Source organism: Manis javanica, chromosome 5 (assembly GCF_040802235.1).
Source record: "Manis javanica isolate MJ-LG chromosome 5, MJ_LKY, whole genome shotgun sequence".
NCBI classification, from domain to species: Eukaryota; Metazoa; Chordata; class Mammalia; order Pholidota; family Manidae; genus Manis; species Manis javanica.
The window spans coordinates 23,424,907-23,444,599 of NC_133160.1; the positions used below are offsets into that span (position 1 = coordinate 23,424,907).

The following is a 19,693-nucleotide window of genomic DNA, read 5'->3' on the forward strand; positions in this document are numbered from 1 at the left end:
ATACTGTCTTTCTGGGTAATTAAAAAAAATTATTTCAGTAACGATTCTATGTCCTCTTGCAGTTCTATTCACTCTTTCTGAAACTCATAATTTGATACATGAGTTTGATGGATTCTCTAATTTTCTTATTTTTAGCTCTCCAGGGATATTAACAATGTGTTTTTTGAAGTTTTTCCCTCAGAAAAGCCATTAACTCCCATTTTTGTTTCTTTATTAATATTACACGCTTACTTCTAGAGTTTGGTCATACTAAGTAATGCACACCAGTACAAAGCTTTGTTAAAGCCTCGTGGTTGGGGCTTTTTGACTGTGGGCTAATTACAGGCAGCTTTCCCAATCTAGTCTGATTATTTGACTCATTAAACATATGTATTTGGATTCCTGGGTCCCTGAATCATAACTTCCAGAGAAGTACCTAGAATGTTTACCTGTTATAATACCCAGGTGACTCTCTCATTCACAAGAAAAACTGATAGTTCAGTCAGTTTCTTTCTTTCTCTTTTTAAAAAAATTTAATTGTACAATATTAGATGGCTACCAAGTTCACAAAAATATTACTGTACAATTTAATGAAAAATTATAACACCATGAACACCCATAAACTTACAAATCGAGGGACCACTTCCAACAATCCTAAAACCCCGAAGAGGTGAGTAAAGGTAAAACCAGATTTGCAATCCTGTCCCTAAAAAAGCCAGTAAAGACAGTTAGAGCTTACTCTCCAGTCATCTATACCCTCCACTCACCACCCTCAGAGTACATTGTTCTCTTGAATTCTATGATAATAATTTTTTTTGTTTTTCCTTATGGTTTTTGTACTTATTTATATATCCTTAAATAAAAATACCAATAGACAACCATTGTGGAAAGCAGGATGGAGGTTCCTCAAAAAACTAGTAACAGAAATACCATTTGACCCAGGAATTCCACTTCTAGGAATTTACCCTAAGAATGCAGGAGCCCCGTTTGAAAAAGACATATGCACCCCTATGTTTACCGCATCACTATTTACAATAGCCAAGAAATGGAAGCAACCTAAGTGTCCATCAGTAGATGAATGGATAGAGAAGATGTGGTATATACCCAATGGAATATCATTCAGCCATAAGAAGAAAACAAATCCTACTATTTGCAACAACATGAATGGAGCTAGAGGGTATTATGCTCAGTGAAATAAGCCAGGTGGAGAAAGACAAGTACCAAATGATTTCACTCTTCTGTGTAGTATAGGAACAAAGCAAAAACTGAAGGAACAGAACAGCAGCAGACTCACAGAACCTAAGAATGGACTAACAGTTGCCAAAGGGAAAGGGACTGGGGAGGAAGGGTGGGATAAGGGGAATAAGGGGCATTACGATTAGCACACATAATGTAGGGGGGTGCACAGGGAAGGCAGTATAGCACAGAGAAGACAAGTAGTGACTCTATAGCATCTTACTACACTGATGGACACTGACTATAATGGGTATGTGGTGGGGACTTGATAATGGGGGGAATCTAGTAACCATGATGTTGCTTATGTTATTGTATATTAATGATACAAAAAACAAACAAACCCCAATATACATGCCATGTTGTCTGAACAAAATCTGTTCCTGAAATCACAAATTTTCAGATAAAGAGAACCTATACTTCATTACTTTAAATGGGAAAAGTAATAATGATATCCAGTCTCTAGTCTATCTCTCCAGATCACCAAAACACTTAAATACTGAATACTACAATAACGATCCACCACGGGTTTCTGTATAACCCCAAACATTTAAAACACTAATTATCTAGTTATTTAAAAGTCACTGGTGAGTATGTTTGTGTGCTATGCCGAAGAATATCACCCAGTGTAAGACAGTGCTACTCAAAGTACTGGTCTAAAAATTGTTATTGGTCCCTAAAGAGATATGGAACTTATGCCAGAATGCAAAACAACTATGTCTCCAAGCACACTGCTTAGTTATAGGACTCTTCTGAAAATGAAGTTAATGGTACCCAATACATCCTCTATCATTGCAGACCAGTAACAAATTGGGAGTGCTTTTGGTTCATATTTTGAATAGCATGCTTGCTTAGTATATGAATTATGCTTTCCCTCTATAATGCAACAAATGTGTACTATAAGAGAAATAAACAGGGGAAAAAATACTAAATATGTACAATATGTGTAAAAAAAGATGCTGTTGAGTCAGATAGGTTGATAGTGCCCTGGGAAATCTGAGAGGAGACACTGGGATTCACAAGGAGCTAAACCTAGAGTGACAGTATGATACATCATCCCAATTGTTCTCATTTTTCAGAGAAAGGGAGGTGGTAGCAATAATTAAGACAGCTGACAGACATAAACTAGGACTGTGCCAGGCAAATAGGAACATACAGTCACCCTAAACCCTCACACAAAGGGTGAAAAAAATGAGTAGAGGTTAATGCAAAGCAGCATTAAAACAATACCAGCAAGACCTGCATCCCTGGCTAAGGAAGAGGCAATTCATGACAACAGCTCTGCACTACCTGTCATCTCACCTGCACTGCACGCATGTAGACTCACTGATAAAAGGTTTGTGATTTGGATTGTGAACTTTGGGTATATTTCTCCAAGCTGTTACAGGAAATGTTTGCGAAGGTTCAGATGTGAGGGATACCTAAGGATTTAGCTTCGAAGTTTTTGTGAATCATACATCACTGTAAGTATTCTGTGATATCTTGCCCTGCTAGATATCATACACAATGTTGCTCATCTACAGTTGGCTCATGAGTCACCTCTATGGGTGGGGTGGGGGGGTGGGATCCCTTAGTTACTGAAGTCTTTGCTCCAATTATTTTTTGTAGTCTTTTTAATAACAACAGCTGTCTTCTGTGGAACATGCTAGGTCTATCGTAGTAAGAGATTCATTCTCCCTGGTGAAAACTGGGAGCTTGAAGTGGGTGGGTGCATAAAGAGTCTCATCACAGATAGCCCCTCATTTAGCTGTGCCTTAGGACAGAGCATTTTTTCAGTTACTAGGTGAATGTAATGGAATATTTTTGGGAAATAGCTGTGATATCCTGGATATATCCTGAATTGAGAGAACAGATGTTCACACCTCTGCTGCTTTAGGCTGGGGCAAGGCAAAATGGGACAACCCAGATTGATATAGTAAAACTCTGTAGAAGTCTTCCAGGCAGAGTTTGATAAATGGTATTTTCCTGGATGGAGAGTGGGAAAGAGGAGGGAAAGTGAGGTGAACATTCTCAGAGTACTGTGAGCAATGTGACGTACATCAGAGTACCTACCTAGTACACTCAACCTGACTGGTAAGTAACCAAACACTTGGATCATCACTTAGCACATAAATAGAGAGAGTTAAAAACAGAACAAAATTATGTTCTTATTCTCCAAGAGGAAGACACTGTTTCCTGAACATGCCAGATACTGAGTCCTTGACATATTTTATCATTTTTTCTTCATAATCACATGGGTCTCTCTGACTCCACAATCTAGCACCATCTTTCTTTAAAGTAAAATATATAAAGCCTTCCTTGCCATCTTAGAAGAGACTCTCCCCCTTACCATTGCTGAGAGAATCTACATTCCCAGGACTGTGCTGTCTGGAGACCAACTCACTCCCTGTTTTCCTCATCTCTGTGTTTTCATTATATCGTCTTTTCCAGTAGTTGAGTTCTTCACGATCGAATTCCTGACAGCGCCGCAGAACTGCCATGGAGCGCCTTGTTTTCTCCACCATTTCCATGATGCAATTCAGGGCCTGAGCCAGAGAGGAAGTTAGGCAGAGTTGAGATGAGGACATTCAAACAACCAACATTGAAAATCAGGGATAGACAGACAAAATAGAAAGCACGTTTAAGTATCTTACAGATTTAGCAATTCAAACTTAGATTTGAAAGTCTTTCTTACTCTTTTAAAAAATACATGTAACAAATAATAATTTATTTTTCTGGATTTCAAAATATAACACTTTTTGGATTCTTCAAGGTTGAAGCAACCAGAGCCTCATTATAATATGGTCCTTTAAACACTGTAGTGAAACCACATTATATGTCTGCCAAAATGCACCAAAAGTCATCTGGTAAACCTGGAGACTTATATTAGAATGCAATCAGATAAACAGTGTTTACGGAGAATATCACCAAGAAGAAAAAGCCACTTTAAGCAGATACTACATCTTCTCTTCCCTTTTTAATGAGGAGGAAGCCCTCTTTTCTAATGGGATAGAGAAGTGGGGCTTATATTCTGTAACAGGACACTAATGCCTATTTGTATTTAGAAAAGGTCTTTTTATTTAACACTTCTTCTATACCAGACACTGTGATAAGTACCTTACATGTTATCATAACCCCCTGTGATTTCAAATAATAGCATTCCATTTTTTTGAGACATAAAAATTATGGCTAAAAAGAAATGGAAGCAACCTAAGTGTCCATCAGTAGATGAATGGATAAAGAAGATGTGGTACATATACACAATGGAATATTACTCAGCCATAAGAAGAAAACAAATCCTACTATTCGCAACAACATGGATGGAGCTAGAGGGTATTATGCTCAGTGAAATAAGCCAGGTGGAGAAAGACAAGTACCAAATGATTTCATGCATATGTGGAGTATAAGAACAAAGAAAAAACTGAAGGAACAAAACAGCAGCAGACTCACAGAATCCAAGAATGGACTAACAGTTACCAAAGGGAAAGGGACTGGGGAGGATGGGTGGGAAGGGAGGGACAAGGGGGTGGGGGAAAGAAAGAGGGTATTAGGATTAGCATGTGTAATGTGCGGGGGAGGCACGGGGAGGGCTGTGCAACCCAGAGAAGACGAGTAGTGATTCTACAGCATCTTACTACACTGATGGACAGTGACGGTAATGGGGCTTGTAGGGGGGACTTGGTGAAGGGGGCAGTCTAGTAAACATAATGTTCCTTATATAATTGTAGATTAATGATACCAAAACAAAAAAAATTTTGGCTAAAAATGGTGAAGCTATGTGCCCTCTGTGCAAAGGTAGGAAATGGCAAAGCTGGGACCTGAACTCACAAAACTAGTTTTTTAATCATTATATTACATGACTTGACTTGGTTATAACCTGAATTGAGACCCCACCACAAAGATTTGGAAATTACCCTTAGTTCTCTAGCTGGGGGAGGAGTAGGTAAATCAGCTTTTATTGCAAAGATACTGGGGCTCTGCTTAAGTTCACTTCAAGCACATATACTGTATTATTATTCATAATATTAAGAATTAAAATTAATAGGAAAAAATTCTTACATGATCAAGATGTTTCCATTCATCAGCCCATTCCCTTTCTGTCAAACGGTGATCCACCAACTCATCTTGATAGCCTCCATTTAGACCTATTAGATCCATGAAATTAGAGATTTAATTTGGAGAAGAGTATATAGTAACAGAATTCTACTGAGTAAATGCACACAATTCATACCGCATGAGCGCTATTAAGGCAATGATTCACAATGGAGTGGGGACTCTCAAAATGAAATAAAACCAAGAAAAAAATTACTATTCAGAATACATAAAAACTTTTACAACTTAATTATAAAACACAAAATAGCCCAGAAGAAAAATAGGCAAAAGAAATAGGTATATCACAGACAAAAGTACAGACGGTTCATAAACATGAAAAGGCACTCAAACTTTTAAGTAGTCACACAATGCATATAAAAATCTTCACTAAAATAGCATTTCACATCTACATTTTGGGGAAAAAAATAAGTTGCCATATAATATTAAGTGTTGAAAAGGATGTGGCACAATACAAATGATTAATCACCACAACCAGAGTGGGTACTATACCAGCCCTTGGAAACAATTAGTATTAGGAAATATTTTTTGTCTGATTTTGAAATACAGTGAAATTTGCAGAAATACAATGACTGTATGAATCAAGCATTTACTGAAGAGTTGTCCACTATTTTGAAAAGTGTATCACATAATACAACACTGCTCACAGTATTTGAGTCATTAATATACTGTTAATCTGAATTTACAGGTGTTGTATCCATAATGATTCTGTATCTGTGCAAGTATCTGCTTATTCATTGTATCTACTTGTGTAGTCATGCCTGAGCAATAACACATTATAAAATACTTTCTTATATATATGTTATATTTTAGGACATGGATCCTAAAGGTAAGGGTCTAAGGTAAGCTGTGGTATTCACAAACTTCACTTTAGGAGAGTAAAGTTGAGGGAAGGGTGGTCTACAACATATTTGTTTAAAAGATGGGGAAATAGATGGTTTGATAAGAGTTAAAAACCACTGTACTGGGGCACTCATTTTCAAAAGGAGGCAGGAAAACTAATCTATAGCCAGCCTGGAAGACCAATGGTTGAACTAAACTAAACAATCAAGGTAGAGGATTATAAAGTCTTTCAAGTAGAATACTTCAAGATTAAAAACATTTTTCTCGAATTGTTGGAAATGTAAGGAAAATTTGACCAAAATGCACTTATAGCTAGCTTTTAGCCTACTTCTCACTCAGGAAGTAACAGATTAAACTGGCAAAAATGAGTATGAATATATAGAACAAATCAATAGCAAGCCTAGTTTTTAATATGAAAAGAGACATAGGGTAAAAGGAATTGGACCACACACAGTAGCTACTTAGGGAGGCACCACAGCATACTGGTAATGTATCCAGCTTAGAGCATCAGACAGCCAGAGTCTGAATCTTTTCTCTGCCACTTTCTAGTTACATAATTTTGGCCATAGTTCCTTCATTCCTCATCTGTAAAATGGGGATAACAACTACATGGGGCAGCTATGAAGAATAAATGAGATAATGTACATATACCATAATTGAAGCAGTAGTAAGACTCAGTAAATGTTGGCAGTTGCTCATGCCCCTCATCACTCAGCTACTACTGCATGAAGCCAAGGCCCTACTGTGATCCAAGTCTTTCAAAGATGCTAGTGAACACAAGTCAGAAAGGGCACAGGCAAATGTGTTATGGTTTTTTTGTGTGTGTGTGTATTGATTTTTTACTCCACGGGATACCCCCAAATGGAAATGTAAGGGAAACCTCGAAAGCTAGTTGCCTTGATTCTCTGTTCTGACACCTGCTCAGCAGTAAACTCCCAAGAACCTCCTGTAGTAAACTTGTATGAGTACAAAATGAAGAGCTCTGTTCAAAACTGATCTCGGGGAAGGTTTGTTAGGGGTCTTTTTGTTTAATTCTCAATTTAATGGTTACTGAGTGTGCATGTGCCAAGCATTGCAAATGTAACAAAGACCCAGCACAGGTGGAGGTATTATCTCCATTTTAGAAATGAGTATCTGAGGCTCCAAGAGCCTAAATGACTTGCATAAGATCACACAGCTAGTTAGGATGCAAAGCCAGGATTTAAATTTATATATGCCTCACCTTCTGACCTAATTAATTGTCCATGCATGTACTTTCACCTCCAAGACCATATATTTTACATATTTCCTCCTTCATTTTTAAAATGTTTTATTCTGAAATAAAATCAGACTTACAGAAATGTAGGAATAGTACAAAGAATTCTCATATGCCCTTCAGACTTCAAAAATATTCATATTTTATCTCAGTTGTTTTATCATTCTCTATTTCTTTCTCAAACCATTTGTGAATAAGTAATACCCTTTTCCTTAAATACTTCATTGTGTATTTCCTAAAATTTCTTTATTCCTACTTCTCTCATTAAATGACAACAGTAACAATGTATGAAGTGAGATCAATGCAAACAAAAACCCTACAACTCTAATCATTCTTTTTTATGTATAATACTATTTTATCTTATCAAAAGAAGAAAGCAACGATGACATTATTTTCCTTTATTACCGAGTGGGAAAAAAAACAACAACAAACACTCAATTTGAATTTAAATCATTACCATGCTGTTTATGTCACTTACTCAGATTATGGTGTCTATCACGAACTTCTCGGTGTTCTAGCATCTTGTTGGGTTCACGATACAGATGTGAAGTTGCAATGTCTTCCAATGTGTAGTGCTGAAGAGGAGGAGGAGTAGGATGGAATTGGCCCCCAGGATTCATGAGGGGTACAGTGAGGGCTGGACTGTGCCGAGGAGCAGGGCTGATGGTACACACTCTCTTGGCAGGAGGCTCAGGAGGAATTGTGTCTCTTTCAAAACTGCTCTCTTCCCTCCTGCAGAAGAACCAGAAGTACATATTTGAGCCTGAACACAAGTATTCATGCAAACATTTCCTGAGCACCTACTTTGTGTTATGTATTGTGCTCTGTACTTTCATAAATAGGAATACAGTAAGGACAGGTTTGACATGAGACATGAACTGAAATGTCTTTAGGTGCCAGGTAGATAATGAAATTACTGATTTACCCCAGCATGAAAAGAGGTCAAATCCATCCATAACAAAGCAGACACATCTAAATCTCATAAAGCAAGGAGAGACTAAGGAGATGATAGCATTTTCTTATATGAGAGGAATATGAAGGATGATGGGTTCAACTATGTTTAGCAAGGGATCAAGGTCATATTGGCTACTGTGGGGATCAGTTATTGGAAAGAAACAATTCCCACATGGGCGAAAAAAGGCTCACATCATTAATATACTGTGAATTGGTTTTCAGTCATTTAGCTTCAATTATAACAAATTTTCCTGTTAAAATATTGCTTCCTTGACAAATCACAGGTTGTAGCAGACTCTCATACTGAAATTTCCAGAATAAGTTAATAATTTTAATCTTCGAAGTAAAGGTGATTCATTAATATGTGTCAATTCATTAACAAATAAGTGCTAACAAGTATCAATAATTAATAAAACTTTTACAAGATTTCACAAATCAGAAAGAATGCCTTGGGAATATTTTCTTCTTGTGGTTCTGGAGCCCTGGACCCATAGAGTTTCTCACAAGTGGTATACAGAGTTGTCTGAAGAGCTTTGAAAAATATCTGGGAGCTAGTTCTACAGATTTGAGAAGCCTGGATGTTGGGAGAAAGTAAAACTAACTCTATGCAATCTGAGTCCATACTTATGTATAATCATAGTAATCAAATTCTCTTTCTTTCACAAGCAAGAGGAAGCTCAGATAGACTGGTTTCAGGAAAGTAAGGACAATAAAGGTCTTCTCTTCTCACCTCTCTGGGCTGGGCCTCTTTCCATTTCCATGCACTTCCATGAGCAACTCAGAAGAGTCAGCAGGTGATGCAATACTTGTGTTGAGCAGGAGGTGTTCATGCTGAGCCAGGTACTGAGATGGGGTCTGCTTGGCGGCCCGTGCACAGTGCAGCAGTTCTCGCTGCAGCAAAGGCAGGTTGGCCTTAAAAAGAAGAGACGGGGGCTGGAAGGCAATTTTCCAGGTTGTGGGCCCTACACAACAGGACTAGCTCAAAAGACTCACAAACAAGATGACACAAAACAAAAGTTCTTCTTTTCGGTCAGTCTGATCTTTGTATGCCTCTCTATGAATAAAGTGACATCTATTATACTTAACTTCAATTACTGGATGACTTGGCTCCTGCCACAAGATGTAAATCCCCTTAAGGAAGAAACTGCTTTATCTACCTTTGTGGCCTAGTACAGAGTCAAAGCTCAATAAAGGTTTGTTGAACAAAGTAATTAAAAAACTTAAACATTTTTGAAGACTTTGATCAGTTAGAGAATTAGTGCTGCCGACATGGGAATAGGAGAAATTCGCCCTTTCCCCTATCATTGCGTGTCCTGGCTTCTCCCTTTTGCTCCCATGTCATCTCTGATAGCACTACCTAACTTCCCTTCAGGTTCTCCGTGAGAGCTGCCATGGAAATCTGGACATGGTGATTATTCTGGCTTGACTGGAGTTTTGAAACAAGTATTGGGAGTGATGGGAATGAAGTTAATAAGCAAAAGAGTAGGCTCTGAGGATACACAGGTAACCATGGGCAGAATCTATTTCTTAGTGTTGCACCCTAGTTGGGCACATTTCCTTATTTTATAAAGGGATAATTAATTATGTACTGATTATTTTCCTACTCCTCAAATTTTGAGAAGATTTTGAATGGAGACAAATCATATAAAAAACCCTTTATACCTTTAAACTTAAACCCTAATTTCTTCATATATAAAATGTACTTTTCCCATACTCCTTTTATAAAAAAAAAAAAAGAATTTTATTTCTCTCCCTAAATTTAAAAACAACTCAGAATCAGTTTGTAATAGAAGTATTTATCCCAAGGGAAACAGATGAGCAAGTGAAAGGAGAGTTTTAATACATGCAAGTAGTCATCCCATTGTGAAGGGTTAATTTGGCAGGTACCATAATTAGTGACTGTTTAAAGCAGAAATAAATTGACAAAAACACAAATGCTAGCCAAACAGCTGCCATAACAACCTACCTCACGCTGTTTTCCAAATAACAGATAAGAATAGGGAATCTGAAGATATAAGACACTTTTAGAGTCTGGTGTTCTATAACCAATCTTGTAAAAACTTCACTGAAAAAAATCCATGTCAGATCTTTAAATATGTGACATGTCTCCTTTGATAAATCTTTTTTTAAAGCAAATTATTTCCTATTAACATAAATCTCACAAATACTTGATTCTGGAGTCTTGGGGGAAATAACTGTCTACTGGCTCTGATACCCAGAACAGAGACCAAGTACAACCAGCACAGCTGTTTTAGGGCTGACAGAGGCACCACAGCCCACTAACAGGCCGAGGTGTCAATGCTCTCCCAACAGAAGCACAACACAGGCCGTGCACCTGAGGCCTATGCATCATCCTGTTGTCTGTTATACAGCTGACCCCTGAAAGACATGGCAGCAGGAACACCAACTCCCCCACTCAGTCAAAAATCCACGTGTAACTTGAACTCCTCCCATTAGCAGTTATTTACTAATAACCTATTGCTGACTGGAAGCCTGACAGTTGATTAACACATATTTTACATGTTATATGTATGATATACTGTATTCTTACAATAAAGCTAGAGAAAAAAATTTAATTGTCACAAATCTCCAAAAAATTGCCAGTATGTAAATGCTTTTAAAATATGCATAAATGGACCTATGTAGTTCAAATTCACATTGTTCAAGGGTCAACCGTACTGATTTAAAAAACTGCTATCAGGAATTCAGCAAGATGACCCATCTTTTTGGTGCTATTACATTTTCTTAGGAAATGAAGGTAAAGAATCTAACAGAGGCCTATCTTTTTGGCCAATATTTTAGGCTTTTTGAGTCAAGAAGCAAAACTGAAAATATTATGTGGGTACTCATATACAAGAAAGAAAACAAATTTCCACAAATACTGCATTGACAAAATACAAAACAAATGAATATAGTGTTTTTGTATTATCAGTCTGCTAATGAAAAGGATGGAATTCATTTGGTGGGGGGTGAATTGAGAAAAACATTTAGCTTAATTGAGGTTCAAATTTGTGTTCCCTATTACCAAATTCACTACAAATGTTCATCTGTGGAAACCATTCTTCTATTTTTCACTGAACAAAACCATGTGGGGACTGGATTTGGGTTATGTGTTTCCAAACTAAGCCCAGTCTAGAGCAAAATGGTATCTGTTTCTAGTCTTTCACTGCCTTTGAGCTATTTTACAACTCTGCAAGTCATGAGTAACTGATAGCAAAGCAAAATACTTGTCTATGGACATGCATAAAATTATGCCCAGCAGAGGTCCCACTGACTTGTCCTGCCCACTGTAGAAGAAGCCAGTTTTATTTCTGTTTGCAAATTTGTATCAGTAACCCTGATTTAGAAATGTGTTGGTTCTCTGATTCTCCCCTAACTGGTTTTAATACCTTAATGATTTCCTCATTAATAGTGTGTTAAAAAAGCAACCTAAATGTCAATCAGTAGATGAATGGATAGAGAAGATGGAATGGAATATTATTCAGCCATAAGAAGAAAACAAATCCTGCCATTTGCAACAACATGGATGGAGCTAGAGGGTATTATGCTCAGTGAAATAAGCCAGGTGGAGAAAGACAAATACCAAATGATTTCACTCATCTGTGGAGTATAAGAACAAAGCAAAAACTGAAGGAACAAAACAGCAGCAGACTCAATAGAACCCAAGAATGGACTAACAGTTACCAAAGGAAAAGGGACTGGGGAGGGTGGGTGAGAAGGGAGGGATAAGGGAAGTAAGGGGCATTATGATTAGCACATATAATGTATGTGTGGGGGGCACAGGAAAGGCAGTATAGCACAAAGACAAGTAGTGTGACTCTATAGCATCTTACTACGCTGATGGACAGTGACTGTAATGGGGTATGTGGTGGGGACTTAATGATGGGGAGAATCTAGTAACCACAATGTTGCTCATGTGATTGTATATTAATGTACCATAACAACAAAAAAAATGAGTTAAGAAATAAAATCTTTGACACAGGTTCATTTTCTAATTGTATGAGTCATAATGTTACCTGTTTTTGAAAATTGTTTAATAGGAGCAATAGTAATTGTACAGTAGGGATGCATGGAAGACACCACCTTTACCTAGTCATCAAAGTCAACGTCGTCAATCATGAAACAGATTAGCATCTATGTCTCCTGACAGTGTGCAATGATACTACTTACCTGCTATCCCTGCCAACAATGCATAATCTGATTTCTAAATTAAGAAAACTCCAAATTGAGGTGCATTCTATAAAATAACTACCCTGTACTCTTCAAAAATATCAAGCTCATAAAAGGCTGAGAAACTGTTTCAGATTAAAGTGGACTGAAAAGACTTTACAAGATGTGATCTTAAATTAGATACATGCCACTCCCACCTCCCTCACCCCAAAAAGAAAGGTTCTTTTGCTGTAAAGGGCATTAGAGGGATGTTTGGTGAAACGTGAATAAGGTCTATGGATAATTAGTGTTTTATCAATGTTAATAAGTTCTTGATTTTATAATTACACTATAGAGTATTTAGATATATCATGTCTGTAATTTGCTTTCAAACATTCCTGAGGAAAAAGTAGACAATAATAATGCAGATGGTATAAAATATTAACATTTGGAGAATATGAGTGAAGGGTAGACAGGAATTTTATTGTATTATTTGGCAACTTTTCTGTGGGCATGAAATTATTTCAAAATAAAAAAAATTTTTTTTAACAGGGAATATTACATAACTCTGCCTTACTTACCAGGTAAGCACAACAGTTTTGAACAGTACCCCAAAAATTATGTTCAAGGGCATAATAATTCCAGAGAACATAACTAGAAGCTAGACTAACTGGGGGTGGGTGAGATGTACACACTGCCTTCCCACATGCTCCTCTGTGTTTAGGGTAAGGCCCAGCTGCAAAGGCCTCTCCTTTGCCTGACAGCCTTCCTCAGATAACACACACACACTTTTCAGCCTGTGGCCACACCAAAAGATTTAGTGTCCAGTTACTCCTGCTAAAAGCCCAGTCTCCATGCTTCCCTCGCAAGACTAGCCCACTCACCTCCTACTTCCCCTTCTACCTGCTTCTTCTGTGTGTTACCCAGCAGTGTTTGCATACAGATCACCAACTTAAGGCTTTTGCAATTCTCCTCTCATCAAGTATAAAGATTGTCTGCAGACTGAAATTCCATTACTCCAGCAGTCCAAAATGATACAAAAATCTGACAAACCACCTTGATTTAGAGCACAGACCTGGGATCTGCAACATGGAGGGAATGTTGAAGATAAATTACACTGAGCAGTTATCTATAAAAATTACCTTAAGGAATGGAATCACAAAAGGACGAAGAGGAAAGTTAGTAGCCTCTTGGAGCTTGCAATGGAATTCTTCAATTGTAACTGTTGAGTTCTGAAGAGAAAAATGACATTGTTCAACTCCTAAAACTAGATACTGTCCTCCTAATATAAATTTGATATAAACCTGATAGTGCTGAACCCCTTTAAATCATAAGTAAAAGGATAATTTCAAGGGCACTATTATCAAGTCATATCCCTCTCAAAGGTTAACCAAGTTCTGTTTCATAATCAGAAATTCGGCCTCCTTGATTTTCTTTTCTCAACCACCCCAAATCTAAATTTTCCTCTGAACTCAGTAGTCTTGGTTGCAAAATAGGGTGCTCCCTTCCCCTCACTATCTGTGAAGAGACACACTCAGGTTCAGTGTATTCAGAGAGTCATCACAAGTCACCTCAGGCTTAGAAACCAAGCTTACAATTTTTCTGTTTGAACAGATCAACCTAGAGCCTCCTTTCTTTGTGGGTTCTGCCTACCTCCTAGCATCAGTTTTCCACATCAAAATAGGAAGTTAAAAATAAGAGATGCCTCTGCCTTCCACTGGTCTATTTGTACATCAGAGCCCCTCCAAATAGGCAGACTCCATTGGTATTATTTCCAGGAAAGTTATTAGCAATTTTGTATTTTTTCAAAAGTCTGGCCTTAACCTAGGACTCTCAGCTCCTCTGCTAAGGGGAATGTACTAGTAAAAATATTTTATTCAAAGTTCACAAAATATTTTTATTTCAGTTTCTTAAAACACAGTATAACAACAAGTTAAAAAAAAACAAAATCAGGCGTTAATCTGAATACTTGCTTCCTTGGAAAAACAACTACCACTTCTAGGAATTTACTTTCATAAAATCATTATGTGTTCAAAGATGTAACATGTACCATACAAATTATTCACCAGCACAATATTGCTTCTTAATAGTAATAGAAAACATACACATCCACCAAAAGGAAACTACATTAAAAATTATAATGGTCATCCATCAGAACACTTTGGGGAAGGTGTTTGTATGCATTAATGACGAGAAGTGTTTATAATATACTATTAAGGGAAAACCATACTTTCTAATAACCCATTCATGAAAATAACACACATTTTATATAATATTCTAAGCATCTAGAAGGACAGTTGTAACAGCAGTTATTTCTGGATATGAAATGTGTTGGATTTTGTAAATATGTTAATAATATTCAGTAAAAATTAAAATATTTCCCTTTAGGGAAAAAAGATATATATATATATATATATATATCAAGTTTAACCATATTAAATGAAAATATTTGAACAGTTTACCTTATTTCATACCAAAAAAATTCTTACCAACTTGACCTGAGTACTTTTTTAAGTACAGGACATTAGGATAATGCAAATAAAGGTACTGGTTAACAGGAATGAAAATCAAGTGTAAAAGAATGATATTCTTTCCCCACTATAGTGAATACAATTAGGCCTCCAAAAGTAAATACAAGTAATCTATGAGAAAACTGTGTGAATAACTTTACATATTCTTGTGGATGGACAAAGGAGGGAAAGGATGAACTGAGCGGCACAGGAAACAATGACTAACTCAGGGCTGTACACACTAGCTGCAGAGCAATCCTCTCTGAAAGGAATGAAAAGCCACTGTTATACTTACCTCTCATTCAACTATTTAAAAATAAGACAGCACATCTGGTTTTTTTCCTAAGAACTCATAGTCGAGTGACAAAACGGACAAGCAAGCTATTCATTACAGTCTGATGGAGGTACACATGTGTAGGACACTACCAGGACACAGAGAAGATGTGCTTGAATCAGATGTAGGGAAATAAAGAAGGTTTTACAGAAGAAGTGGAAGTGCAACCTTGAGAAAGATGCTTCTGACAAAGAAAAAAGAATGATAAGGGCAAAATGTTGGAGATCTAGTCTCTGAATCACAAAGGAAACACCTATAGAGTTCTTAGGAGATAATGGATATACAGAGCTCACCAGATTAAATATTTTTTAATCTTTTAAAATTTAAAGATAATTATAGTTATAACCATAGGGAGCAAAAATAGGATAGGTTCCCATATACCCTGTACCCAAGTTCCCCCAATGGTTACATTTATGTAACTATAGTGTAGTAGCAAAACTAGGGAACATTGGTAAAGTATGTGTCTAGTTCTGTTATCATTTTACAACATGTATATACTCATGTAATCACCATAGCAATTAAGATACAGATGTAGAAACCTTATCTACCTTTAGCCTCCTGGTTTATAACTATCTTAAATACTTACTTTATACATACTAAAAACCACGTCAGACAATACTAGAATTTTTGCTTCAAACACTAAACATAACTTAGAAACCTCAAAATATGTTGTGCCTATTTTAATTCCTTCCGTTTTTCTCTCATCTATCTTGGTATTTCAAGACTCCTTCTTTTATCATTTTCTGTATCCGGAAATTCCTTTAGCCATTCTTCTAAAAGCATAGGTCTGCTGGAGACAAATTCTCTTAGTTTTACTTCATCTGAAAATATTTTGATCCCTCTATCTCTCATTCCAAAAAGATACATTAAGATGGGTGATCCTGGGTTGACAGTTCTTTTCTTCCAGCACGTGAAAAATGTGCCCCTTCCTTCTGGCTTCCCTGGTTACCGATGAGAAATCCACTGCCACTGGAATTTTTTCCATTAGTCAAGTTGTTCCCCCGTCATTGATTTTGAGATTTTTTTGCCCTTTTTTGGGGGTTGGGGGTGGGGATGGATGAAGTATATTGTTTGAGGTCTGCTCAGCTTTTTAATATCTGTAGGTTTAGATCTTTTGTCCAATGTGGGGCAATTCAACCTTTATTTCAGCCCCATGTTCTTTCTCCTCTCTACTATACTCCTTCAAGTCTCTGATGATCTGTTTCTTAATTTTTTAAAGTCATTTTCTCTCTGTTGTTCAGATTAGGTAGTTTTTCTCTTGTTCTAGCTTCAAGTTCACTGACTGTTTTCCAGTCCTCTCCATTCTACTGTTGAGTTCATCACTTTTTAAATTTTATTCTTGTGTTTTTTGGTTCTAAAATTTCCACTTAGCTCTTCTCCTTATCTTCTATTTCCTTGTAAAGCCTTTGTTATTTTTTTATTTGTGTTGCTAATTGCTTATTTAGGCATACTTATGATGGCTGCTTTAAAATCTTTGTCAGTTAAGTCCAACATCTGTGTCAGCTTAGTTTATGTCTACTGGCTATCTTTTCTCATTTCAGTTGAGATGATCCTGGTTCTTGGTACGAAAAGCAGTTTTCTATTGTATCCTGGACATTTTGGGTCTTATGTTGTAAAACTACAGATCTTGTCTCCATCTTCTGTTTTGAAGGCCTCCTCTGACACTGTGCCACTAGGCAAAGGAGACTCCTTGAGGCTGTCAGGTGGTGTATAATCCCACTCAATCTCTGTTGATTTAGAGAGGGAAGAAGAGGCTCATTACTGCTTGCAAGGGGTGGGAGGTTGGGTACCTGATGGGCTTCTGATTGGAGGGAGCAGGGTACCCATTACAGCAGTTTTTTCTGAGGTGTTTGGCTACAGTAGTGTGATCGTCTAAAAGTTTTCTATCTTGCTTGGTTTCTTCTTTCCTGGTCCTTTGGCTAGAAAAAATGGTTTTGTTTGTTTGTTTTTGATTTGTGCTCATAAGCGTTTCCAGGGATATGTGATGAAAACCCAAACCTAGAGAACTTATTGTTACTTACGTACTTCCTTGGGTTCCAAGGTCACTAGCCAATCTGCCTTATTTTCTCCATCTTCCAGTGTCTTATTTTTGTTTACTATATAACATACACCTTTTTTTCTGTTTGTCAGCAGGAGTATACCTTTCTGTAGTGCCTCTGAACCAAATTTGATATTTAATGACTACACCATATTCCATTTAACTGGTGTATTCTAATTTAGTCAGGCCCTTTAGCTGGTTTCAATTTTTTTTTGTCATTACAAATAATGTTAAACTGATTATCTTGCTGTATATTTCTTTCGTTAGAATGCTTTCCAAGGAGAGAAACTGGTGAGTCAAAGAACTGCTTGGTTTAAGGTGCTAAAACATTGCCAAACTATCCTCCAGAATGTGTATTCTCCAATTAAGTAGACAGAATACAAAACATTTCCCTTTACCTAGCAACATAAATTCTCTAAGCCTGCTTTCTGGTATACTAGGGACTACCAGCACTTTACTTCTTATATACCGGAAGAACAGAATGCACACAGGTGAACTAAACTCCTGCTACCTAACTGTGTGGCTTTTTCAACTTGGTTAATGAAGTTTTCTACATGTGGAATGACTGTTCTACTTATACAGGCCCTCCAACAGTGGTGGGAATATTTTAACCATTTTTTCATAAGTAGTAAACTCTCAATTCTTGTGTACGTTATTTGCTAATAAGCTAGAATGTTTAGGATTACACTGAATAGAAGAGGTATTTTTTTCTGGCTCCAAATATCAGAAGGAAAGCTTTCAAAATTTCACCATTAAGCATGAGGCTTCCTATAGGCTTTTTATTTACAGAAACATAACTATCAAATTAAATAAATTCCTGTTTTTTTTAATAATGACCAAAACCACACAATCATCCCAACAGATGCTGAAAAAGCATTAGACGATATTCAATATCCATTCATGATAAAAACTCTCAACAAAATGGGTATAGAGGGCAAGTGCCTCAACATAATAAAGGCTATATATGACAAACCCATAGCCAACATCATACTTAACAGTGAGAAGCTGAAAGCTTTTCCTCTAAGATCCTCTAAGACAAGGATGCCCACTCTCTCCACTTTTATTCAACATAGTTCTGGAGGTCCTAGCCATGGCAATCAGACAACACAAATAAATAAAAGGCATCAGATTGGTAAGAAAGAAGTCAAACTGTCACTGTTTGCAGATGACATGATATTGTACATAACAAACCCTAAAGACTCCACTCCAAATCTACTAGAACTAATATCTGAATTCAGCAAAATTACAGGATACAAAATTAATACACAGAAATCTGCTTCATTCCTATACTCTAACGATGGATTAGCAGAAAGAGAAATTAGGAAAACAATTCCATTCACAATTGCATCAAAAAGAATAAAATACTTAGGAATAAACCTAACCAAGTAAGTGAAAGACCTATACCCTGAAAACTACAAAACACTCTTAAGAGAAACTAGAGGACACTAATAAATGGAAACTCATCCCATGCTCTTGGCTAGGAAGAATTAATAATGTCAAAATGGCCATCCTGCTCAAAGCAATCTACAGATTCAATCAATCCCTATCAAAATACCAACAGCATTCTTCAATGAACTGGAACAAATAGTTCTAAAATTCATATGGAACCACAAAAGACCCTGAATAGCCAAAGCAATCCTGAGAAGGAAGAATAAAGAAGGGAGATCTCGCTTCCCAACCTCAAGCTCTACTACAAAGCCACAGTAATCAAGACAATTTGGTACTAGCACAAGAACAGACTCATAGACCAGTGGAACAGAATAGAGTCCAGATATTAACCTATGCATATATGGTCAATTAATATACGATAAAGGAGCTATGGATATCCAATAGGGAAATGACAGCCTCTTCAACGGCTATGTTGGGAAAACTGGACAGCTACATGTACGAGAATGAAACTAGATTACTGTCTAACTCCATAAACAAAAGTAAACTTAAAATGGATCAAAGACCTGAATGTAAGTCATGAAACCATAAAACTAGAAGAAAACATAGGCAAAACTCTTTTGAATATAAACATGAGCAACTTCTTCATGAACACATCTCCCCGGGCAAGGGAAACAAAAGCAAACATGATCAAATGGGACTATATCTAACTAAAAAGCTTCTGTACAGCAAAGGACACCATCAGTAGAACAAAAAGGCATCCTACAGTAAGGGAGAATATATTCATAAATGACATATCTGATAAGGGGTTGACATCCAAAATATGCAAAGAGCTCACACACTTCAACAAACAAAAAAGCAAATAAGCCAATTAAAACTATTCCTGCAGTAAGGTATAAATCTCTGACGATTTTGAATATTTA

At 36.9% G+C, this 19,693-nt stretch overlaps 1 protein-coding gene across 6 annotated transcripts in view; it reads right to left on the reverse strand.

Annotated features, from left to right (window-relative positions):
- CBFA2T2 (CBFA2/RUNX1 partner transcriptional co-repressor 2) overlaps positions 1 to 19,693 on the reverse strand; it is a 167,611-nt gene that overhangs the window by 15,259 nt on the left and 132,659 nt on the right. For all 6 annotated transcript variants that reach the window (XM_073236711.1, XM_073236710.1, XM_073236712.1 and 3 more), the window contains 5 exons: positions 13,645 to 13,734; positions 9,084 to 9,265; positions 7,878 to 8,131; positions 5,251 to 5,336; positions 3,542 to 3,737 (listed from right to left, as the gene is read on the reverse strand). In XM_073236711.1, coding sequence (XP_073092812.1) covers positions 3,542 to 3,737; positions 5,251 to 5,336; positions 7,878 to 8,131; positions 9,084 to 9,265; positions 13,645 to 13,734 — 808 coding nt within the window. The remainder of the gene's footprint in view (positions 1 to 3,541; positions 3,738 to 5,250; positions 5,337 to 7,877; positions 8,132 to 9,083; positions 9,266 to 13,644; positions 13,735 to 19,693) is intronic.